General features: G+C 42.2%; 1 protein-coding gene and 1 long non-coding RNA gene across 6 annotated transcripts; one reads left to right on the top strand and one right to left on the bottom strand.

Moving 5' to 3' along the window:
• Positions 1-4,912: 4,912 nt before the first annotated feature.
• LOC133482799 (von Willebrand factor A domain-containing protein 5A-like) lies at positions 4,913-11,887 on the bottom strand. 5 transcript variants are annotated; one of them, XM_061783350.1, is made up of 7 exons: positions 11,746-11,880; positions 11,271-11,386; positions 9,510-9,559; positions 8,999-9,070; positions 8,802-8,915; positions 8,561-8,726; positions 4,913-8,407 (listed from the first exon to the last, which is right to left on the bottom strand). In XM_061783350.1, the coding sequence occupies exons 3-7, from the start codon at positions 9,550-9,552 to the stop codon at positions 8,242-8,244; spliced, it is 561 nt and encodes a 186-aa protein (XP_061639334.1). In that variant the 5' UTR covers positions 9,553-9,559; positions 11,271-11,386; positions 11,746-11,880; the 3' UTR covers positions 4,913-8,241. The 5 variants fall into 5 exon arrangements, 2 of the variants coding, with proteins under 2 accessions (XP_061639334.1, XP_061639333.1); XM_061783349.1 differs by lacking the exon at positions 11,271-11,386 and having other exon boundaries at positions 11,746-11,887; XR_009789958.1 differs by lacking the exons at positions 4,913-8,407; positions 11,271-11,386 and having other exon boundaries at positions 8,522-8,726; positions 8,999-9,165; positions 11,746-11,887.
• On the top strand, positions 10,907-12,065 carry LOC133482800 (uncharacterized). The gene is made up of 2 exons (XR_009789959.1): positions 10,907-11,348; positions 11,761-12,065. It is a non-coding gene; the product is annotated as an uncharacterized LOC133482800 (long non-coding RNA).
• Positions 12,066-12,288: the final 223 nt, after the last annotated feature.

Here is a 12,288-nt window from a genome sequence, read left to right as displayed (position 1 = left end):
TTATGGGGTGTATTTGATCAACAACTTTTAATGTAGGCTTATACAAAAGATTGAATGAAAGTCTGCAAGTCTTTTGAGGGACACATACAAGTTTTAATAATTCAGTTGGTGATTGGAAAACATTCAGACGGCGACTCGTCTCCATACATGATGTGTATTTGCATATTTGGTTAAGTATAAGGGCGGCACGGTGGTCGACTGGTTAGAGCGTCAGCCTCACAGTTCTGAGGACCCGGGTTCAATCCCCGGCCCTGCCTGTGTGGAGTTTGCATGTTCTCCCCGTGCCTGCGTGGGTTTTCTCCGGGTACTCCGGTTTCCTCCCACATCCCAAAAACATGCATTAATTGGAGACTCTAAATTGCCCGTAGGCATGACTGTGAGTGCGAATGGTTGTTTGTTTGTATGTGCCCTGCGATTGGCTGGCAACCAGTTCAGGGTGTACCCCGCCTCCTGCCCGATGACAGCTGGGATAGGCTCCAGCACGCCCGCGACCCTAGTGAGGAGAAGCGGCTCAGAAAATGGATGGATGGATGGAAAATGGGTTAAGTATAAGGAGGGCTGTCAATGTTAAAGCATTAACTCATGATTAATCACAAAAAAATCGCATTAATCATGTATTAACACAGATTAATCACACAATTAATTTTTACCACACAAGCTGCTTTTCTTTAACCACAGATAGATATCTGAAATGCAGTGCAGGTTTCTTTAAGGTCAGTGATTAGGCCAATGCTTATGCCAGTGCAAAGATAAGTGAGACGACGCCAACTGGTGTACTCGGCGGAAAATTTTGTTTCAAAAGTCACACCGATGGGACTTTTGATAAAGCATAGTTAATTTGCATATAATGCAGCACTGAACTCTCTTTTCATCCATCCATCCATCCATTTTCTCAGCCGCTTATCCTCACTAGTGTCGCGGGCTGCTGGAGCCTATCCCAGCTATCTTCGGGCGGGAGGCGGGTACACCCTGAACCGGTCGTCCGCCAATCGCAGAGCACATAGAAACAAACCACCATTCGCACTCACATTCACACCTACTGGCAATTTAGAGTCTTCAATCAACCTACCATGCATGTTATTGGGATGTAGGAGGAAACCGGAGTGCCTGGAGAAAACCCACCCAGGCACAGGGAGAACATGCAAACTCCACACAGGCGGGGTCGGGATTTGAATCCCGGTCCCCAGAACTGTGTGTGGCAGATGTGCTAACCAGTCATCCACCGTGCCGGCTAAGTGTGATTAATATGATTACAAAAATTTATCGATTGACAGCGCTTGTATAAGGCTCGTATCCATTCATAATTTTATACAATAGAAGGCCAACTATAAAAGGTTAAATATCACCACAAGTAGCAGACATTAAGTATTCAAGAGTGAGGTGCAAGTTATAAACTAACGTAAGATTAATCTTTCGGCATTGCTTTTGTGCCAAATATCATTAAATATGAACAATGTGCTATCTATCGTAAGATATTGCAAAACAAGGTAATATCGCTGTGCTCTTAGGGTTATTTTTGTAGGCCACCCACTCCTGGAAGGTCCACCACTGTTCTATGTTTTCTCTATTTGTGCATAGTGGCTCTTACAGTAGTTTGCTGGAATCATAAAGCTTTAGAAATGGATTTCTCAACCGTTACAGATTGATAGATGTTAATTACTTTATTTCGCGTCTGTTCTTAAATTTCTTTGGATTGTGGCATTTTGTTGCTGCTTTTTGAGATCTTTTGGCCGACTTCATTTTGTCAAAAAGCTTCTATTTAAGTGATTTCTTGATTGAACAGTTCTGGAGGCAATCAGGTTTGAGTGTGTGCTCAGTGAAAATGAGCCAATAAATGTGATTAGTCACAGTTAAACCATGATTTAACAGGGAGGGTGGGGGAGTGTACGGGCGCATTGCTTTTTCACACAGGGCCAGGTAGCTTTAAATAGTTTTTTTCCTTAATAAATAAAGTCACCATGCATTTTATGTTTACATGGGTTAGCTCTGCCTGATGATCTTAAACATTAAAGTGGAGAAACTATGCAAAAATGTAAGAATTTGAGAAGGGGGCCAATACCTTTTCACAGCACTTTATGTTGAAGGCTAGAGACATCAAAACAAATCTGTCTTGTTAAATGGCTTAAAGCAGGGGTGTCAAACTCATTTTTGTCACGGGCCAAATTGTAGTTACAATTTCCCTCAGAGGGCCATTATGAAAGTGAAACCATATAAATGTTTAATCGCCTAATCACATTATTACATATACACAACAAATTGAAGGATACATTTTGAAATCAGAAGGATTAACAGTTTTTTCAACTCTTGTTCAAGTTACTGTAAAAAGGGGTTTGGTCATGAAAAAAATACAATATCTCAACATTACATTTGATTATTTATTACATATGAGAATTTGAAATTTTGGTAAGAAGCATGGCATCTGACGCGGCCGGCCAGGTTGTACTTTACAGTTACACACCAGTCTTTTGCCTCTGAACTCTGAGGAAACATTGCATCCCAAATCGACCAATAGTTATATTTTGGCTCATGAGGAGGAATCCATATACTGTACACTGTAAGGGATTCCTTATACATTAAAGATGATACACAAAGACAGTATTTCATTTCTGGCATTATGACATTGTTAAGGTATTTGTATGCTGATGTTGTCATCCCTGCTCGTATAAAAGTAGTCTTTAAGCGAAATACAGTGAAACTCTAAATCTGGATGTCCCAGTGGGACAGTACTTTTTCTTTCTAGATTTGAAAACACATCTCTAGTTTACACTTCTTACTTTGTCAAAATAGGATTGTTACTTTTTTTAACCGCCACGAATGAGACACGACGTGATTAAGACTTAAATAGGGGGAGTTTCAGTTAACCGCAGTTGAGATTTTGATTGATCTTGGGGTCTTATAAGGCAAGAAAAACAGGTTTTTGTTGCTTTTTTGTTTCTTCTTAGCACAATGAAAGTTAAAGAAAGAAGGAAACTATTTTATGTGCAAAGTTTTTTCCGGTTGTGCTAAGTCATAAAAAAGGGTATTGTCCATAACTGACAGCTTTTCTACATACAATCTTTACTTTTTTACTTTTATTCAAGGAGTTGAATCTGTACTTCTAATTTTGCCAGAGTATTATTATTATTTTGTTTTGTGTATGTACTTCTACTTAAGTATGTAATGTGTAGTTGTTTGACCTCTGTCATTGTTTAGCAACACATCTCATGAAAGGCATACCTTTGGTTGCATCCTGTCAGCACCTGTGATGAACTGCGCATGACCTCCGCCCTCCTTAGCCAAACCATTGATGAGAGCGGTGCTGGCCCCTTCTCCAATCCCAAAAGAGAAACACCTACAATACAGTTACTTTGGTTCAAACACATACTTAAAATGAGACATGGAACATATACTGTAGCATGTGGCTATTTTCACTAACGAGAATGGAACAACTATCAATTACAAGGACTGTATCAAATGTTCTGTCTTTACAAAGGTTATGTTAATTTTTGACATTGTCAAAAAGATATTAATTGAACAAAATAAGTATTATTGTGGTTTACAGTGGTGTACAACTGTACGGCAACATAATAACAGCTTTTGGTTCCCTGAAATAGTTACCTGCAGGGGTAATAAATATTACAAAACCGTTCTCAGTACAGTTGTACACAACTGCAAACTCCAAGCACAAAAATACACTTTGTTTAATTAATACCGCTCTTGCAGTGAACAATATCTGTGAAGGCACAATATTTGATACAGCCCTTGTGTTGGATCTTGTTACTGTATATCGTGCCACTGGTTATAATGTTGTGGCTCTTTGCTGTGTAGTATAGACTGAATGTGGGTTAATTTGTGGGAACTGGAATGCTTCTTCACTAGGCTTGTAACTTCTTTGGTGTTCATCACCTCGCCGTCAGTGAAGACAAAGAGCTGGGAAGAGAGTTTACACTTGACTTAAAAATGACACAAAGTGACGTGAGACATACAGCAAAGGTTTTTGGATTTTTTGGATAGTTTCAATCCATGCTCATGCAAATATTGGACGAATGTGCTCGTGTGTGTGTTTGCCTGTATGTGAAACCTTTGGCTTGATTGCACTTCAAAAAACCCTGTTAATATGTTCTCTTCTATTATGTTTTTATGACTGTATTTTACAATGTACTGCAACGTTTCTTTTTTAAAAACTAACAAAAAATAAATAAAAAAAATTGCTGTTTTTTGCGGGACTGTAACAGATGAAGTACAATTCCATTCATTTTAATTATTGGTGTCCCGATCTGATCTTTGAGATCGGAAATCGGTCCAATGTCAGCAAAAAAAAAAAAAAAAAAAATCGAGTATCAGATCTTAATTACACTGGATCTAAAATCTCTGATTTGACCACTCTTATACAAGCAGTCCATTTCATGCTCCGCTCCAGCACGTTTTATCCAGCAGCGCCTGGACGGCATAATAATTAAAATAACAATAATAATTTGTAGTTAGTTGGTTATTAATAAATGGGTCATTTTTTTTCTCATACCTACTCTTGCTGATTATTGTTCTGTGAGTAATTTCACTTCATCAAGCATTTTCTGACATTCCATACTACAAAATAAGTAAAGTATGAATGATTATTGCTGATATCAGATCGGTCCGATATCGGTATTGGCCAAAATTCAAGGCTCCAATATCGGTATCGGATCGGAAGTGAAAAAGTTGCATCGGGACATCCCTAATTTTAATGGAGAAATGTGTTTTGAGATAAGAGTCTTTTGAGATAAGATGGTTACGGAATTAATTAAACTCGTATCTAAAGGCATGACTGTATATTTGCAGTACATTTTGATTTTTTTCCCCTTTTTTTAAAAAAAATGTACTGTACAGAATCAGAATCAGAATCAGCTTTATTTGCCAAGTATGTCCAAAACACACAAGGAATTTGTCTCCGGTAGTTGGAGCCGCTCTAGTACAACAGACAGTCAATTTACAGAACACTTTGGAGACATAAAGACATTGACAAAAAACAATTGTGCAAAAAGATGCAGAGTCCTCTAGCACTTAGAGCAGTTCGAATGACTAATATCGCAATAGTCCGGTGCAATGACCATTGTGCAAAGGGCGCTGAGACTTCAAGGAGTGTATGCGGTTTAAAGTGACGAGTAGTGCGATAATCTGGGACAATTTGGGTGGGCAAATGTTATAGATACTCCTCAATCAGTGTGCAAATGGAGCAGATGCTACTCTGGCATGAGTGGCCAGTATATGCAAATAGTGCAGCATGGAGAGACAACGACAGTGAGTGCACGAGTAATACATAATTGGCCCCACAGAAATGTGACAACGAACTCAAGTCAAAAAATTGCCAGCATGTTGTAATGGAATTGTTGGTTAGGTGTTTAAGAAGTTGATCGCAGGAGGGAAGAAGCTGTTGGAATGTCTACTAGTTCTAGTTTGCATTGATCGGTAGCGCCTACCTGAGGGAAGGAGCTGGAAGAGCTGGTGACCGGGGTGGGGAGGGTCCGAGAGGATTTTACACGCCCTTGTCTTAGTTCTGGCAGCGTGCAAGTCCTCAATGGTGGGTAGGGGGGTACCGACAATCCTTTCAGCAGTTTTAATTGTCCGTTGCAGTCGGAGTTTGTCCTTTTTTGTAGCAGCACCAAACCAGACTGTGATGGAAGAACACAGGACTGATTCGATGACCGCTGTGTAGAACTGTCTCAGCAGCTCCGGTGGCAGGCCATGCTTTCTCAGAAGCCGCAGGAAGTACATCCTCTGCTGGGCCTTTTTGAAGACGGAGTTGATGTTGGTCGCCCACTTCAGGTCCTGAGAGATTGTAATTCCCAGGAACTTGAAGGTCTCGACGGTTGACACAAGGCAGCTGGACAACGTGAGGGGCAGCTGTGGCGAAGGATGCCTCCTGAAGTCCACGATCATCTCTACAGTCTTGAGCGTGTTCAGCTGCAGGTTGTGTCGGCCGCACCACAGCTCCAGCCGCTCCGCTTCCTGTCGACATGCAGACTCGTCACCGTCCTTGATGAGGCCGATGACAGTGGTGTCATCTGCAAACTTCAGGAGTTTGACAGTCGGGTTCGCTGAGGTGCAGTCGTTCGTGTAGAGAGAGAAGAGCAGCGGAGAGAGGACACAACCTTGGGGTGCCCCAGTGCTGATGCTGCGTGTGGATGAGGTGGCCTCCCCCAGCCTGAGCTGCTGTGTCCTGCCCGTCAGAAAGCTCTAAATCCACTGGCAGATGGCAGGTGAGACGCTGAGCTGGAGAAGCTTGGATGAAAGGAGTTCAGGGATGATGGTGTTGAACGCTGAGCTGAAGTCCACGAACAGGATCCTCGTGTAGGTCCCTGCACTGACGAGGTGTTCTAGGATGAAGTGCAGTCCCATGTTGACTGCATCATCCGCAGACCTGTTCGCTTGGTAGGCAAACTGCAGGGGGTCCAGCAGGGGACCTGTGACACTCTTGAGGTGGTCCAGCACGAGACGTTCAAAGGACTTCATGACCACAGATGTCAAAGCGACAGGCCTGTAGTCATTCAGACCCGAGATTGCAGGTTTCTTGGGGACTGGAATGATGGTGGAGCGTTTGAAACAGGATGGAACTTCGCACATTTCCAGAGATCTGTTGAAGATCTGAGTGAAGACTGGAGCGAGCTGGTCCGCGCAGACTTTGAGGCAGGATGGGGACACATGGTCCGGGCCTGCCGCTTTGTTAATCTTTTGTTGTTTGAAGATGCGTCTCACATCCTGTTCATGGATGGTTAACGCAGAGGTCAGAGGTGTGATTGTGGTCGCGGCCGGGTGGGTGTGTGGTGTGAAACTGTCCTTTTCAAATCTGCAGTAGAAGGTATTCAAGTCGTTGGCTAGTGTGCTATTGTTCTCAGCTTGGGGGGATCGTCGCTTGTAATTAGTCAGCGATTGGAATGCATGCCAGACTGATTTAGAGTCGTTTGCGCTAAACTGTTTTTCCAACTTTGCTGCATGGTTCCTCTTTGCAATGTTAATTTCTTTAGTCAGCTGGTTTCTAGCTCGATTATACAGGGGCCTGTCCCCGGTCTGATATGCGTCCTCCTTAGTTTAGCAGTGAACCACGGCTTATTGTTGTTGAATGTGCGAAATGATTTTGTTGGTACACAGACCTCTTCACAGAAACTGATATAGGATGTAACAGTGTCCGTATATTCATCCAGGCTGCCAGCTGAATTTTCAAAGACACTCCAGTCTGTGCAGTCTAAACAGCTTTGAAGTTCCATCTTGGCTTCATTTGTCCACTTTTTGACTGTTTTCACTGTAGGCTTCGCACATTTAAGTTCTTGCCTGTACGTCGATATTAAGTGAATTAAGCAGTGATCAGATGAGCCCAGGGCTGCACGAGGTATAGCACGGTATGCGTTTTTTACCGTAGTGTAGCAGTGGTCTTAAGTATTATTTTCCCTGGTAGGACAGTCGATGTGCTGCTTGTATTTAGGGAGTTTGTGGTTGAGTTTAGCTTTCTTAAAGTCCCTGAGAATAATGAGGGGTGAGCCCGGGTGTTTTTTTTCAATTTCGGTGACTTGTTCGGCGAGCGTTAGCAGTGTTAGCTTGAGGCGGTATGTAGACTCCAGCCAGTATGAATGATGCGAACTCACGTGGCGAGTAGAATGGTTTACAGTTTAAAAATAGCGACTCCAAATGCGGGCTGCAGTGTGTGCTGAGCACCGTGACGTCCGTACACCATTTTACGTTGATATAGAGGCATATCCCGCCGCCCTTTGTTTTCCCCGATGATTCCATGTCGCGGTCCGCTCGATGAATGTAGAAGCCGGGAAGCATGACGGCGCCATCGGGCACAGCGTCGCAAAGCCAGGTCTCCGTGAAGCACATGGCCGCGGAACGTCCAAAGTCTTTACTGGTCTTTAACAGAAGATGAAGCTCGTCCATTTTGTTGGGTAGGGAGCGTACATTTGCGAGGTGGATCGACGGGAACGCCAATCTGCGTCCTCTCTTGCGGAGTTTCACCTGAATACCGGCCCGTTTCCCTCTGTGGCGCCACTTCCGTCTCCATGCGCCGAAAACCGCGGACGCCGTTCCGGTGAGTAACTCGGGGAAAAAACTGAGCGGATTTGCGAAAGTTGGTGACAGAAAGTCCGGAGTAGACTCCTTGATGGTTAGCAGGTCTCCCCTTGTGTAAGTGAGTCGTGTAAGGTCTCCAAAGACGGACGAAAAACACAAAAACAATACTAGAGAGCGCGTTACCGAGGAGACCACACTGGTAGGCGCCATCTTGGATCATGATCAAAAGTATACAAGCATTACATGTCGTGGTTGACCGGGAATGCAAGGCTGGCTGTAAATGTTTTTGAGAGACTGAAGGATCTCTGTCCCTCCCAGATCAGCACCCATATGCTCCACTTTCTTGAGAACATCTTCCCTGGTCGTCTCACTGTACTCCACACTTTTACTGCCATCGCAAACACACATGCACACACATGCACACACATCAAATGGTGAATGGTGAAAGGAGCAAAGTATCCTGCATGAAAGTGACACATAAAAAGTGAGGGACACTGCAGGGGAGAAGAACAAATGAAGGATTTATTGACATTGTGAATACCCCGCCACTGCTGATGCGAGTCTCACGCTGATTAAATTCATTGATAGGACAATCCATACTTCCAGATCGGTCCAGTAAGAACACAAACTCTCCCCTGAAGACATCACTGCCTGAGGGAACGCAGGGTACAGACTCAGCATCACAACCGCATCCCCCATCAGTGTGCCTGAATCCCAACACAGACAAGAATTTGAAGCATTTCAAGGAATCCCAACACAATGAATTAACCATTTTAACTCACCATGCTTGGTGGACGCCATTCCTGCCTCCACCACAGCGGTTGGCTGGTGAGCGTCCTTGTAGTAAATCAACAGCTCAACATCCCTGTCAAACTTGTGTCCTGCAGCCAGTTTAACTTGAGAAAACAACAACAACAACTTGAATAAATAACATGCTTCAAATGCTAGAAACAGCAGAACACATGAGTGTTCTACATACGACCGCCTGGGTTTGCTCCTTGTTGAGGTACTGCAGGGGTTCCAGGGAACACTTGGAGTCCACTTTGGAGACCTGATGAGGGGAGGACACCCGGGCAGAGAAAGACAGGCTGTATGACACCCGTGAGGCAAGAATAGACGTCAACTGGACGCCACCCCCTTCACTTCCTGGAAACAGTGTATGTTGACAATATAAATTAATATGTATAATCCCATATGAGCATAGTACAAGTAGCACTAACGTTATAAATATGACGAAATCTGTAAGCGTCTGAAAATGTTAAATGGCATTTCCAGGGTAAATTGAAATACACATTAAACTTAAACCATTTTTTTTTTTTTTGTCAATGTCTTTCTGTCTCCAAAGTGTTCTGTAAATTGACTGTCTGTTGTCGTACTAGAGCGGCTCCAACTACCGGAGACAAATTCCTTGCGTGTTTTTTGGACATACTTGGCAAATAAAGATGATTCTGATTCTGATATGGATGGAGAATTATGTAAAAAATCAGTACCTGGTTCTTCCTTGGCTGTCAGCAGCCCACAGCATCTCTCCATCGTGCCTCTGCACAGACAGACGGATAACATTTAAAAATCCAGAGGGATGATGCTATTGGAAATGACAAGGTACACTTGCACAATCTAATGAGGGTGGGTATTACACAAGGAATTATTATATTTCAACAATCTATAAACAATTATAAAAAAAAAAAAAAGAAATTATTTTTCTTCGAAATGTCCACAAATCTATCAAATCTTGTGCGTTTCAAGCAAAATTTTTAATGTGTAAAGTAAATGCAAAAAGTTGTTAAGTCTTGGTAGAGATCTGTGCTCGCTGACTATCACTTCAAAATTCTCTTGCATCAGATGTCATTTAGTGGTAAGGTAATAAAATTCTAAGTGTCACTTTTAACATCAAGTGATTGACAGGTTAAAGTTCCGGTATGCAGTGCAGAATAAAGTAATGCATTAATCAATTCAATAAATTAAAATTACAGTGTTCATACAGCGATATTGTAATGCCCTCGGTGTGGTGGTCAAGGATGACTGCTGCTTTATTGCCATGACCGCTAACAAAATAAACATTCATACAAGAGTTGCCATGCTGCTCGGGCCCTAATAACAACATTTTTTGAATTTGGGGCAAACCCTCTTTTGATCCAGGCATGCACGCGCACTCGCGCGAATACAGACTGCATAAAGTTCATGAAAGCTCATCTCTCGACCAATTCAAGTGCATGATTTCAAATAATAACACTTAAATTTGCAGAAGAGTTTCGGCCAGAAATGTTGAATTTCACAGGCACAAAGACATGGAATATATTCATAACTGCACACGAATGCTTTGTATTTTGGGAAATAAACCTTATCAGTAACATAAAAAAAAAAACACATTTTGTCAGAATGGTCCCGTTGAACCCGCGCACACAAACTTTCACACACATACAAACGCACTCCTCTCGAGCAGTGAGGTTTTGGGGCTGTCGCTGGGCAACACAGACTTTCAACTCCCTCCAAAGATTTTCTCTGGGCTTGAGATCTGGAGACTGGCTAGGCCACTCCAGGACCTCGAAATGCTTCTTATGAAGCCACTCCTTCATTGCCCGGGCGGTGTGTTTGGGATCATTGTCATGCTGAAACACCCAGCCATGTTTCATTTTCAATGCCCTTGCTGATAGGAGGAGGGTTTCACTCAACATCTCACGATACATTCTTTCCTTGACACGGATCAGTCGTCCTGGTCCTTTTGCAGAAAAATAATGATCTGATCTCTGGTGCCCTCTGGTGGCTTTGGGGTGTAAACACCCCCCAAAAGATTTTTCCTTTCCGTTCAAAGGGCGAGGCTTGAATTATTCTTATTATTATTATTATTATTATTATTATTATTATTTTTATTATAAATTGCCTCAGGGTGCCATCTGAAAGTTATACATGCTAAAACTCTCCGGCTAAAATTTCAGCACTCTACTCTTTGTTGTTAAATGCTTTATTTTTTTATTTGTTTTTTTAGATGAAAGACATCAATGTCAACAAAAAAGCCAGAATTTGTACAGATGATGCATAAAACAACACTGTCAGATATAAAGGTATGTCTAAAAAGATGAGGTTTTTGTTTGTTTTTAGTTTTAAACCCTCAAACCCATGACTTTTACTTTATATCTTGAGTTTATGATCATCGTTGAAAAGCGACGTCAGTATTTAATTGTCGAGGCATTACGTTACGGAACATGTGAGCTGTTAAATAAAAATACACGCACACAAAAAAAACACACTACCTAGAACGAGTCTTCTTCAGGGAGACGTGAAGATGTGCTGTAACTCAGCCTGCAAAACTGCTGCTGTTCCAGACACGGGTGAGTGTTTTTCAAGTATCACGCCCACGCCTACCAGTCTGTTTGGATTTAAATGGTGTTCAGAGTAGGGGTTATTTCACAGAGTTGATCAGATGGTGTTAAATTAACTTTTAAGAGATGTAATTAATTAAACTAAGTGTGTGAGAGTCTTTTTGTGTGTGTTTTTCAGGTGTGTATGAGTTATTTTTTTTTTGGCCTCAAGCGGGTTCATTAAAAAGATTCGTTCATTTCTTTTTCACAAAATCATTCAAGTGCTTCCTGATTCATTTAATGAGCCATCCCTGAGGTTCACGTTCACTCAACACATTCACCGAAGGACAATGCGTTTTTGTTGTCATGTATTGTAAACTAGGAAAGGTACGGAAATGAAAAATAATTAAAATGATCACCTACGTACCTCTCTCTCTCCCAGCAAGCTTTCAAACACTCTGCTTCGGTTGCGAGTCGTAAAGATGAGTGCAGCGAGCTCAGCTACCGACCATCCTCCTCCAGTGAAACTCGTCAGCCGGCATGACTTTTCTGCATTCCACCATTATCTTTTTGTTTTTTGTGGAAAGCATCGCTGACACCAACCCCCGCCAGCCGGGCTTTCTGCTCACTCACCTTCCTGTTATTGTCTTCTATTTAGTGGAAAACGTCTTTGAGAAGCGCTATGTTCTTCGCGCGTATACGTTTATTGTATTATTATTATTATGAAATAAAAAGCTTTAATAATCACATTAGATGCACAGAGGGAATGATATGTATGTGTACGTAAGACATGTATTATCAATTTACATTTATTTTAAATATGTGTGCTTGTTTTCATGTGCTTGACTGACTCAACATTAGCCGTTAGCTTGAAGAAACGGCTGCTAGTGATAGCTATCCCCGCGAGGACGTCAGGACTTGCGCTTCAAATCAATTTGGAGTACATTCACTGCGTAGTATGTCATTCCTT

Source organism: Phyllopteryx taeniolatus, chromosome 8, assembly GCF_024500385.1.
Source record: "Phyllopteryx taeniolatus isolate TA_2022b chromosome 8, UOR_Ptae_1.2, whole genome shotgun sequence".
NCBI classification, from domain to species: domain Eukaryota; kingdom Metazoa; phylum Chordata; class Actinopteri; order Syngnathiformes; family Syngnathidae; genus Phyllopteryx; species Phyllopteryx taeniolatus.
The sequence above is the reverse complement of the archived record's forward strand: the minus strand, read 5'-3'. Positions and strand labels throughout refer to the sequence as shown.